The sequence below is a fragment of the Harpegnathos saltator genome, unplaced genomic scaffold (genome assembly GCF_003227715.2).
Source record: "Harpegnathos saltator strain DR-91 unplaced genomic scaffold, Hsal_v8.6 scaffold67, whole genome shotgun sequence".
NCBI classification, from domain to species: domain Eukaryota; kingdom Metazoa; phylum Arthropoda; class Insecta; order Hymenoptera; family Formicidae; genus Harpegnathos; species Harpegnathos saltator.
Window position 1 is genome coordinate 759,464 of NW_020230504.1, and position 13,569 is coordinate 773,032.

At 38.9% G+C, this 13,569-nt stretch overlaps 1 protein-coding gene across 1 annotated transcript; it reads left to right on the top strand.

Annotated features, from left to right (window-relative positions):
* The first annotated feature begins 554 nt into the window (after positions 1-554).
* Past1 (putative achaete scute target 1) lies at positions 555-6,599 on the top strand. The gene is made up of 7 exons (XM_011153460.3): positions 555-777; positions 2,576-2,767; positions 3,189-3,284; positions 3,534-3,773; positions 4,478-4,784; positions 4,925-5,136; positions 5,511-6,599. Exons 2-7 carry the CDS (start codon positions 2,606-2,608, stop codon positions 5,652-5,654), a joined length of 1,161 nt encoding a protein of 386 aa, XP_011151762.1. The 5' UTR covers positions 555-777; positions 2,576-2,605; the 3' UTR covers positions 5,655-6,599.
* Positions 6,600-13,569: the final 6,970 nt, after the last annotated feature.

The window sequence follows — 13,569 nt, forward strand, 5'->3', positions numbered from 1 at the left end:
CCGATTCAAATTGTAAAAACAAGGAACATAATCCGCGAGTCTCTCTTTCAGCCTTGAACAATGTCTGTCGTTTCCGTAATATGCTCGAAATAACATTTCACTCGCACTATTGTTAACACGCGCGGACGATTCCGTCAATAGTGTCAAATCTATCGAATGTCAACGGCAAATGGGAGATCGTCAACGGTATCGCCGTGTGTGACTCGGCATTGTTCCAATCCGAGATACAGCGCGATCCTTGAGCAGGATCGTTTTACACGAATCACAGGAAGAAGCTGACTCATTGGTGTATAGCCGTCGTTAAGTAACTGACGTTCGACATTTCTATTAAGTGCCGAAACGTCGCAGAAACCCGTTTTTGTCACAGAATTTACGTAAGTGTGACGCTGTGTAACCGCGTGTAACCGCAGACTCACACACACGCAGAGAGACATGAGCGTTACACGCACGAAACGCGTGGTATGGTGAGCGCAACGCGCATCGCTGCAGCCTATCCACATTTCCCAGTCAAGACTCGTTAATGCAGGATCATCGAGCTCGCCAACTCGTGAATCGCGCAGTCACGAAGCGTGCTCGGCTCGCATGACTTCGCGCTGCATGACGCGCAGACATCACATGTGTTTCGTGTTGTCTCCTACTCTTTGCTCACGCTTGATAAGCCAGGCTGCTTTCATGTGTTCGGCAGCGAGTCGATAACGTCATATCGTAGACGCCAGTCGGGTGCGGCGCGTCGAGAGAGACGAGAGTATCGTAAAGAGAGACATCATACAAAACTACGTAAGTATAACGGAGGTTATCACGGGTAAAACTACACTACGCGAATCTGCGTTCCTGATTCAACGTTAAATAGTCGTCTAATTCGGGCCGTCTTATTCAGTAATCTATATTTGTTGTGAATTTGTTATTGTTGTGAAAGTTATATGTAAAATATTGTCGCAGTTCAAAGATCAATCGGGTGTATTTAGGGCTAAATTTAGTGTTCAGAATACGAACCGTGATCTCGTTATGGTTTAAAGTGAACTCAGTCTCTTTCTCGAAACGTATTAAACGTCCAAAATATCGGGTCGAGTTATAAATCGATCGTATAGATTATCACGAGGTAAATATATAGTTTTCTTTTCCCCTTTTCTCTTTTTTAGACTCGTCGGAAAGATCAATAAGTTGCTTGTTAGTCGAGAGGATACAAGTCGTTGATAATAATGACAAATAGATACTACAGTTGGGTTTTATCGTAAAATATGTCCTAAGAAAACATAAACTTATACAGTAATAAAATAGGAATTATTTGTGGTTCGATGCGATATGAGGAGAAGCAGATTCACCATCATTATAAAATTTTAAAATAAATTGGATACGACGCTGAATATGAATACGAATAGCTTAGCCCAACGTTTATCTTGTTATTCTCATCAAACGGTTTTTTATCATTTGATTAACTCATTAAGGCCCATGCTTAAACCAGTAGAGATATGAGAAAAGTAACTATTTGGTTTCTGGCATGGGTTCTAGCAATGACTATTGGTGCTTCAAATTGGTTGAAAAAAGATTTTTGTAAACAAATTGTTGTAAACAAATTAAGAAAAATTAAAATTTTACAGATAAACTAACCGCCCCAATCTATTCTACGAGAAAAATCACTAAAGAAACATGTGTTACATTTTTTATTTTCCGCTTCATTTGTTGTTAAAAAATTACAAACAATCTCTATATATATATGCTTGCTCCAGCCCATGCCTAGACCAGTAGAGATATGAAAAAAGTAACTATTGAGTTTCTAGCATGGGTCCTAGCAATGATTATTGGTGTTCCAATTTGGTTGAAAAATTGTTTACAACAATTTGTTTACAAAAATTTTTTTCAATACTTTAAGTATGGGCCTTAATGGGTTAATCGAGTCGATGGTATTACGAATTGTGATTATAAAATCATTTCACCAATTCGTAAATTTTTTATCTCTTCGATTTTACTCTTATTTTTCGCTTTAAAGTTGAAGGATTTTTTCTCTCTTTTTTTTAGTTTTAGACATGACTTTCTGCTATTTTTATTTCATTTATATATTGACTTTTTATTTATTTTTATTTACGCTCACACATTATTTTAATATTATATGTAACGCGATATTTAGTACGTACATATCTGTTTTTAATTCATTATCTTGAGCTGAATATGCCCCATATGCTAACAATAATTAAGTATACGTATAATTATTACTAGCACGATCGAGAAACATTCGAGAAAGTATTTTATTTTTCATTGAGACACATGGAATGCCAAGTGATAATATAGTTATCAGCAAAACGACGTTACAATCTAGATTACACTCCAGAATTCTACGGTTTAAGATAAAGGCCGGACAAGTTTCGAGGAAAATAACTTTGAGCAACACGAATTTCTCAATGCAGACGATTGATTTACTCTATGAGTCTGTTCTTTTAAGTTAAAGTGAAACAACTATATTTTTTCTCACTCTAACTTATTGCACCAGTTCAGCAGTACAGCTAAAGAGAACAGACCATGTATGTTACACTAGTCATTCATACATGCACGATTCAATCTCCGATCGAATAAATTTCAGGATCATCGCGGTGCCGGTATAACCGGGCAAATGGATTTGCTGAGAAGACAAGGCTCAAATTACCATTCTGGAAAGTGTGGTGTTTGCGTGAGCGTAATTGTACTCGGAACCTTCATCGGGTGTATGTTATTAGCGTATACAACATTTGCGAGTCCCACTTCTAAGTATGATACATTGCAGCAGGTGGTGTTTGTAAGTAATACGTTGACAGTAATTATTCAGTCATATCGCGTACTGTTAGTAGGTGACGTTAATTTGTCACGTCGAGTCATAAGTAACTTCCGTCTTCTTTTCTCTGTTCGTAAATGTAATTTCGTGCGCAAGTGCGTTTCATAATAGGATCTGATCCAACAATATGCGCGTCATTATTGACAATAGCTTGCATTTCCATCTATGGTGAATAACTTCATCAACTCTTCCCGCACGTGTTCAGCTACATGTTTGTTGCCTCTGTGGGAAGTTATTCGTGACTCGACCCATACGATAATTCTGATATTATATAAAGTTCGCCGGAGGACTTGAAGCTGCTTGAAAGATATATAATAAAGGGAGACGCGGTCAATTCGCGGCACCCTCATTTTCCCTCATATGAGAGTAATCATTGTTTCGACAGCTGTTCCGTCATGGTGACCGAACTCCTACAGAGACTTATCCTAAGGACCCTTACATAAATTACTCTTGGCCCGGAGGCTGGGGCGCTATGACCAAGGTTCGCAAGACATCGGCAAATACCGTTAGAAACCGAGATCTCTTGTGTACATAATGTAAATCAGCCGAGGAAGATAATAACGATATACTTAGCACGATATACGAGTACAACGTATGTTTTGAAATAAGAATCCATGTGTACATGTATCTAGACTCTCAGAGCAAAATAAATCGTATCATTCGTAAGACACGCGATTTGAGCGCGCGTAATGACGTATGGTGCATCATTTATGGTGAAATATACTTTCAGAAAGGAATGCTGCAGCTGTACAACGTGGGTCAATGGATTCGCAAAGAGTACGGCGAGGCGATCGGTAAGAAATACGAAAGTGCGAGCACGTTGGTACGTAGCACCTATGCCGATCGGTGCATCATGTCGGCACAAACGCTTCTCGCGGGATTGTTCCCACCGAGTCCCGAGGACATGTTCGTGTCCGGCTTGGAATGGACACCTATTCCAGTGCATGCGATACCACGAGAGATGGACAAGGTATATGATTCACGATTGGATTTGAAAACGATAATCTGTATTAACATATTTCGTACGATGTTCCGATGTTTTTCTCAAGGCTCACACGTTAAGGCAAAAAGTAATATCGATTTTTAATTTAGCGTTCCATTCATATGCGATTACAAGGAAATACGCAAATAAGATATTTCGTGACCCATCCTTCTCAATTTGTTAAACATTAGATCTCGTATTATTTCGTACGCGACCCATCCTTCAATCTGTCAAAAATTAGATCTCGTAGTATTTCGTAAGTGATATCTTAAAACGTGCGTGTTATCTTAAATACTTTATTTTCTTAACTTATTACTTTATTTTCTTATTTTAATACTTATTATAATACTTTATTTACTTAACAACTTCATTATTTGGAAAAGGAAAATGCGCGCTTTGCTATATTAAGGTTGTGGGAAACTGAGAAAGCTTCAAATCGACGTTCATAGCTTATTACAATTTTACAAATAATTATAGTTTCTCATGAAACTCCGATTAACTCCGATTTCCTTGTAATTATTTTACAAAAAAAAAAATAGCAGTGCAAAATGTCGAATGATAATCCACGAATCTGAACCTTGTTTAAAATTCTAAGATCACGAATAATGCACAGCTACAAACAAACCGGCTTAAAACGATGAGAAACGTGACAATGAAAACACTTATTTTTCAAGATAACGATATTATTACAGCTGATAGCGGTGAAATCGTCATGCCCGCGGTTGGCGGCTGCTCTGAAGCAGGCTTATCTGGAGGAGGAAGAAAGATCGGGCGAGAAGATGGCTGATTATTACAAAGAACTGACCGAACATACCGGAAAAAATATGAGCACTATCACGGACGTCGAGTTTCTGTATAATACCCTCGAGATCGAAGAAGAACATGGGCTGAAACTTCCGACATGGACGCGGAAATTTTACAACGACGAAATGCGCGAAATAGCCGCTCGCAGTTTGGCGATCTTCACCGACGGTGTCGTTCAGAAACGTCTTCGGGGAGGTACGTCGGTACGTTGTTATGTACGTTGTATGAAAAATATACGCGGCATCGCCGCGGTGATATATCGGTTTCGAATTGTGTCGCGAGATTTTACTTGCCGCTACGAAATATCACAGAAACTTGTTCCGATATCCGCACAGGTCCGTTGGTGAAAGAGATTCTACAACATATGGAGGAGAGGAACAATGCTCAGCTGCGATCGAAGCGTACTTACTTCTATTCCGCTCACGACATAACCATCGTCAACGTGATGAGAACAATGGGATTTACAAGTGAATACCTCAAACCAGAATACGGGGCGATGCTGATTCTCGAGTTGCATCATGCCGATAATGAGAATCAAGAAGTGAAGGTAGATTTAAAGAGAGAATTATTGCTTCAATTTACGATGCAATTACGGACAAAATCTATAATTGCAAATTGCTGTCGACTATTTCGGTCCTCACGAACGTTACGAAGAACGTTACTCAGAACGTTACGAATTATGAGATATTAGTTGCACTTGGCAATGGGCCGTGATAAATCGAGATAATGAATGCGATCGATCATCATGCATAATTACTAGGAATTATACATAATTAGCGTAGTTACGAGGATTGTGTCCGAGCTTTATTAAATATCCCTCAGCTTTCTATTACAACAACCGAATAATTATACGTATCTGCCACATCTGAACACAGCTAAAATAACCTGATGTTTGTATGTATGCGTGTGCTTTTATTGCAGATTTTATATTTAAAAAGCGCGGAAAACAGAGAAACGTCACTCCTGCAAATACCAAATTGCCCGAGGCCATGTTTATTGCAGAATCTGAAGCAAGCGTGGCGCGAAGTAATACCAGATAACTGGGATGAGGAATGCAAAATGTGATAAAACGTGAAGTTTCGTGTGTGACAAAAACGACATGTTAAAATTATTACGAATACATTATCTACGTATGTGTCAATAATGTATCGTATATAACGTATAACGTATGTCAACAACGACTGTCTTATGTTAATAATGTAAAATATTAATCAATAGTAAAAAGTATTACTATTGATATATTAACGTTTGCATTGTACGTTATTTATGATCAACGTCTTTTACACGTGCACGAAAATGACTGTAATACATCGAATAGAATTTCTTTGGATAAAATAATACAAAGCATAAAATATTAAATCATATTTTTACATATATAACCGCATCAAGCTGCGATTATCCGTTAGAAGCTACGAAAGATTGAAAAGTGACAGGTACACGCGAAAATGACGAGCCATCGAATAATAATCATCGAAATATGAATGATAAGATTTGAATCTAGACCCAAAATAACTAAGGTTCTCCGGTAAACCGTGGTGATAGGTGCGAAAATGACGAGTCATGAAATATTAATCAACGAAATATGAGTGATAAGGTTTTAATCTAGATTCGAAATAATTAAAATCCTTGCAAATCGCAACGACATGCGATTTAAAATTGAAAAACTTTGGTGAAAACTCGTTGGAAAGCAGATATTTTTGAGCATGCGAATCTCGTGTAATCGTTTCTTCGGCCTTTGTTTCTTTTATCCTATCTTTTTAGGATTGGATAAAATAAGTTAATAATATAAGATTAAGGATTTATATGTCATCAACTAATATTAATGTAAATATCAAGAGTAAAAAGCATATTTACGTTATAATATTATTTTTTAATTGCATTTTTTGTATCATGTTACGGTTATGTTAGCTTTAATTTTAAATTGACACAAAATTATTTTTAATGAAATGGCTGGAGCAACAATGCGACACTGAGATTACGAACTATTTTAAATTGCTATAATAAAACAAATGTAAAATAAATTTACGTCTGAACAGCTCCTGAAATTCCTCTTAATAAAATATATCCTTAACACTATTTCTTCGCAACACAATTTTAACATAATTTGACTTTGCACAATCACAAAACTGAACATCGCATAAACGCAAAACTTTATCACAATACTTATTCATTTCACTCATACAGGTACAAAGCTCGACACCCGACGATATTTCGCGCACGAGATTCTTCCCTTCCCCGAGCCGGAAGCATAAAGAACAACGATTTATACTGCTATTGATGAACTCTGCTATTATGCGACATACGCACGAGACTTCATTTGTGGTACTCCCGACGACATGATTTCGCGAGATATTCATTTTCGATCACTAGTTAACAATATTTCGCCATGACAAACATATGAAATTTACTTTCGTTACTCCCGACAAGCACACGTGCAAGACTTACTTTTGGTAATTCGAACTTGCGAAAAAGATGCGCCAGCAGCCTCTCGAATCCTACATTGAACGTTGTAGTCCGTTACATTGTTATCGCGACGGTTGCAATTTTCAATGTTACGTAGTCCACTGAATGTACATCACTCGCGTACAATATTCCGTTGAAAATGGACCGCTCTTCAAGAAGTCCGCCATGACGAAAAAACTCACGAAACTTCACTTGACACTTCCGATAAATAACCGTCACTTGCAACAAATATTGAAGGATGTTATACTATATCTCGATGTTTAACGACGAATCCACGCGCGAGACTCGTACAGTAAGTCAGAAGCATGAAACTCAGTAATGCGAATCCGAATGTCGTTATGGGATGCAAAACTTTACTGGACGTTCCGACGATTCACTCGTTTCACGATATTCACTTCCCGCAGCTATTTAATGACAATTCACAGTAACACACGCACATAATTCACTTTCGGCATTCCCAGTGACGACGATTGAGACATGTGGCTCAGTTACGGCAAGCCAAAATTACAAAGAAACATGAGCGACAATTTTTCGCACGCAACATTATCCCGCAGCCCGCGCTATAACTGATCATAGCTCTAACAGCGCCGCGATTGGGATTTGAGGCAATCAAGTCGACCAATCATGGTAATTCGTTTCTTTGGCGCTACTTCGTGATTCGCTTAACTAGCGCTATGAATCCGAGATATTGAAATTTCTGCAATACCGTCTCTTAGCTTATACCCATATTCATAGTCAGGTCTTATATTTGAAGCCTCTTTATATCCATCTTTAGATGCTGCACGGATTATTTTATTGGCTACAGATCTGAAGATTTAATTATTTAATAAGCTCACCCTTTAGTGTATGTCTACAACCTCGTTTCAAGAAAATATTTTATCTCTAAGCCGTAAGCTCTAAGCTGTAAGCTGAAAACTGTTAAATAAACCTAAAGGCTCGTCTACAATAGCTGTAAGAGTAAGGCTGTAAGGCTGTAACGTAAGCTGTCAGCGAATGAAAATATTTCATTTCGTGCCTTGCAACCTTACAGCCTTACTCTTACAGCTAATGTAGACGAGCCTTAAAACGTAAGGCATAAAACATGACGTATATCAGCCAATGAGAGAAGGGTTATTCGGACTTGGTGGTTAGTGATAATGCGTTTGTAAACACGCAGTTTCTTTACTTTCTACATAAGCAAGATGGATTTACGTCAAGCTCTCCTGCTAACAACGGTGTTGTGTTCGTGGAATGTGCATCTTTTACAAATATATGGAGTACAAAATCGGAGGTTATATCGGCGAGCGAGGTTATATCCACGATCAACGGTGTATTCTTTTTGACACGACAAAACATCCTCTTCGCTGATTGGCTGAAAATTATATGTCGACTTTAAGCTCTACGCTTTAGGCCGTAGGAATTGAGTTTTGCGCAATTCGCTTAGATCTAACGGCTACAGCTTAAATACTGCGCGGGAATGTCTTAGAGACAGAAATGACATCACTTAACACTTACGGCTTAGAGCTTACATCCTCTTAAAGCAAGGTTGTAGACATACATTTATTGGCTCATTTGAATAACGGACTAATGAATACTGTAAGCTCCTTATTAACCCGCTAAAATAATGGGTCAATACATTTAAAGCGTGGTCTACAATGGCCGCAAGCAGTAAGAAGTAAGCGTGAATAATAAGAAGTGGATCAACTACAGTTGTTTATTTTTGTCATAATCGACTGTGATTAGTTTATTTCTTACCGCTTACGCTTACTTCTTAAGGCTCGTCTACATTAGCTGTAAGAGTAAGGCTGTAACGTAAAGCGTCGTCTACAATGGCAGTAAGCAGTAAGAAGTAAGTGTAAGCGGTAAGAAATAAACCAATCACAGTCGATTGTGACAAAAATAATCAACTGTGGTTGGTCCATTTCTTACTGTTCACGCTTACTTCTTACTGCTTACTGCCATTGTAGACGACACTTAAGCTGTCAGCGAATGAAAATATTTCATTTCGTGTCTTGCAACCTTACAGTCTTACTCTTAAGGCTCGTCTACATTAGCTGTAAGAGTAAGGCTGTAAGGTTGCAAGACACGAAAGGAAATATTTTCATTCGCTGACAGCTTACGTTACAGCCTTACAGCCTTACTCTTACAGCTATTGTAGACGAGCCTTTACAGCTAATGTAAACGAGCCTTTAAAGGCCCATCTACAATGGCTGCAAGAATAAGGTTGTAAGCGTAAGCAGTAAGAAATAAACCAAACACAATCGATTATTATAAGAATAATACGCTTAGAACCTTATTCTTACAGCCAAACGCTTAGAACCTTATTCTTGCAGTAGATGGGCCTTAAGGCCCATCTACAATGGCTGCAATGGAAATAATACCACAATCGATTATTATAAGAATAATCGATAATGGTTGGTCCATTTCTTAAGCCAGCGCCACACGGTGCTTGTTTTCGTGCTGGAATGCTTGCTGGATGAAAATATTGCGTTCTGATTGGTGCATTTCCATCCATCTTCGGAAATATATCAATCAGAACGCAGTATTTTCATCCAGCAAGTAATCCAGCACGAAAACAAGCACCGTATGCCGCTGGCTTTACTGCTTACGCTTATAACCTTATTCTTGCAGCCATTGTAGATGGGCCTTTAGATACCGACTTAATTTCCAACTCTCACCAATAGGTGGCACCAGCAACGAATATTGTGACTGATAGCAGAGAGTAACCTGAGAGCGGCCAATACGACATTTTCTGCGACACCGACTTTCCGCACTGGGAAAGGATGCCATCTGCATCCATTTTGAGAGGGGAACTACGATAGTACATCCACTTTCAGGTCTCGGTGGTAAAATCTGCATGTGGTGGAAGTCCATGCTACATCCACTTTCAGGCGGTTTATGTCCGTGCTGCAATGACAGTTGCCATCTCTATGCCAGACTATGCCCGGTGGTCTAAAAAGAGCGGGAGAGAGGGGGGGAGGAGCAGAAAAAATAAAAGTACGTATTAAATGTTAAATCTTCGAATATATATTGCCGTATCAAAGTCTCTTCTATAATAAACAATTTGACATGTATGGAGACGCATGATGTATCGTTGTCCGCGTCCCGTTCACTTCGTCTTGTTTTTTAATTCAGCATCCCGTCCGCTCCGGACATTCGCTCATGGCACTGACAGTGGCCGTCGGTGAGCATTCGATCCGCTCGGAGGAGCACGTGTTATTCACGTAATTAACGTGACGAGACTCCGATTATAAATATCCCGCGAGTCGACGAAATATTTGAACTTTTAAAAAAAGCATCAAAGAAAATCACGTTAATGTTGTCATGGGTAAAATCTCACCCCGGTATATATTTTCTTATTTCCGAAATAAAAAAAGCCAAACGAATGCAATTAAATGTTATTTATCATCATTGAATATTAAATGAAAAGTAGAAGAGTTATTGTCCGCAGCGGATAATCTCCCTGTATAAAATGTCGAACTGAAACATATTAAAAAGTATTGACATTTTGAATACGTCTGAATTCTGCTTTCTGATCCGAAGAAAGGGAAAATAAAAAGTATTAGTTCCCATTAAATTTCATCGTGTTAAATGCGAGATGGCAGTAGTGAATGCTTCGCATTAACAAGGACTCAATTCGTTTCAAATATGCCTTGTATTCAATCGCAATCGATAATTTTTAAATGCGAACTTTCGTATTGAAAAATATTCGTATTGATAAATATACTTCTTCTCCTAATCGTTTTCGGATTCAGAGGCATATGGCCGGATAAAATTTCTAAAGAACGGGTATAAAAAAAAAAACTAAAGAAGCGACAACTTGTATACTAAAAATATCAAGAAACTGAACAGCAGTCAGTTTGACAAAATCGCAATGTACAGAAAATCGAAATTTTCTGGGATGTCCATGGAGGAGACATGGACATTTGAACGGTATTTTCACCGTTTCCTTATTTCCCCCGTCCGCATTAAAAAAGTATTCACCCGCGATCCAATCTGACAGCAGAATTCACGACAAAATCTCGTGAATGCGAAACAATACTTTTAAATACGACATTTTATACAGGACTAATATTTAATAAGAGCGTGACTAAATTCGCATAGGATGAAATTCCATTCTTTAACGCTACCATGATCTTTAATTATTCTCTGAAAACGGCGTCACAACAACTTACACTCTGTACAATTAGTTGCTAACACATTTTCTAATCGTATACATTCCTCTTTAATTAACATAAAGCTAACAAATGTCCGATGCATCGACAGAGTAATTTTCTTTATTTTCAGTAACCAATAAATAGAGTGCATCAATGTCGCGTACAATTGAAAGGCCTCCTAGCATTCCCCTCGTCGTTCCGAAACCTTCGAGAAAACAAGAGGCGCTCAAAGGCAAGTCTCTCTTGCTTCAACCGCCGCCGAGGCCCGCAATGTTTACATCGCGCCGATTGTGTTGATCGGCTCGCGAGCGAAGACACTTTTTGCCCTTCGTATTATAATACTCGCGCACCTCATGTATTCGACCTCATTCCATCAGCAGCAGCCGTGCGCGACGCTCTCGTCACTTCCGTCTCGTGTAATTAAAAGAAATCTATATCTCGTCGGTCCTCGAGATACTCAATCGGCATCGCGTCGGCATCTCATTCATTAACTGCACGGTCGAATCGCGAGTATCAGCATTAGAAGCGTGAGCGAGTGAAATCCGGAGGACTTCAGCAGTCGAGAAGCAGAACGCCGGCAGCGATACGTCACGTTTCCAGGTATGTGGAATCATTTATTACGCGGGAAGTCTCCGATAACGAGAGCGTACGTTTGATGAATTTTCCGGGAATAAGAAGTCGGAATTTCGCGCTCGGCATTCACAATCCGTCATCATCCGACTAGTAATCATCACTTTATGAATTTGCAATTACTCTCATCAATCTCTGTCTGTCTATCTATTTATTGCGTTGTTATATACAAAAGATATTGATCCAGACAGAGACGGATAACGGGACGATAACCATGGACGTGGATCTCGAATTCATCATGTTCTCAATCAAACATTCTGAATCATTCCCAATTCCTGTGTGAGAATATTGGTCTTGTGTAGAATATTCAACGTCATATCGCTTCTTAGACTGCGACCTTTTTTGTTTTCGGTCAGCGCTTCTTTCAAGTTTGTTTACTCTTGTTACGGGATCTGAATTTAAATGTCCATCCGTAAAAGAATATTTTCGAGAGCACACAACTGTTGTCTCCGCTTCTTATTGTCATTTTCTTTCGTCAGCTCTTTCAAGAGCTCCTATCTAGACATTCAATGTCAATAAAGAAAAAAAATCGTAGCGAATATTCTCCACTCATCCCGACCAACCATTTTTTCTCTACCGCAGCTTACCAACCAAGAACGCTAAATTTTTGTTCCAGACGTTGCGGGAAGCAAGTCCGGCGGACGCGGATGCCGCACCGGAGGATCCGGTTCGGGCAGAGCAGGGTCGGCCGGAAGGTAAAGTTTACAAGTTTCCTACACATCTGTGTTCAACTCTTTACGATCTTTGCCTTTGTAACTTGCTCTTATCATCTCTCTCATCAGCTCTCTTGAAAGCTTCAAGTCCCATTTAAATTTTCAATGTTGGAACAAAAATATAAAGATAAAAATTCCGTATCAAAATATATCCGTATTTTCGATTGGTCCCGATCAAAGATATTCTCTCTCTACCGCAGGTTATCAACCGGGAAAATTATTTTTCTGTTTCAGTTGTTGCGGAAAGCAACAGCAATCCGGTGGACGCGGATGCCGCACCGGAGGATCCGGTTCGGGCGAAGCAGAGTCGGCTTGAAGGTAAGTTTACAGGTTTACTATAGTCCTCTGTTTGACTTGGCGATCTAGAGCTGGGATATAATTTCCGTCTCGACTTGAATTACGATCGCAGAGGGTAAACTACTCTTTTACTCGTCCGCACTCGTTGGTCAAATCTGATAAGAAAATGTGAATTTTTTGTTACAGAGTTGAAGCGGAACGTGGCCGGCTCTGACTGCAAGTCGTTTCGGTGAGTCAAAATGAAAAGAGAAACAATATTCTGCATGACGGATGTGGGACTAAAAAATATCGTTCGAGTCAATGCGAATTGCAAATAGATACTTGCATGTGTATATTTGTGACGTTGAATAAAATACATTGCTCGAAACAATCAGGGGATTACTTGATCGATAGCCTGCATTACATACAAGATTTAAAATACTGAATGATTCTCTTTTGATGTTCAGTCATCTGAATAAGAGAATATTCATATGTACAAATGCGACACCGACATCAGCTCTTTGCTTTATTTTTATTTTCAAGCGGGCCGCAGAATTACTTAACGATTTAATTATTTGACAATATTCAATTGTCCGTATAAAATATATTCATAAATAAATGCCGATATCGTTAGCTACTTTTCTTTTATTTACAAACAGGCTGTTAGAATTATTTGGCAATATTGTCCATTCATCACAATCCCTATTGTCTCGAGTAGCGTATAATGCGCGTAGAAATTGCGCCAGCGCACGCCGAGCTTGA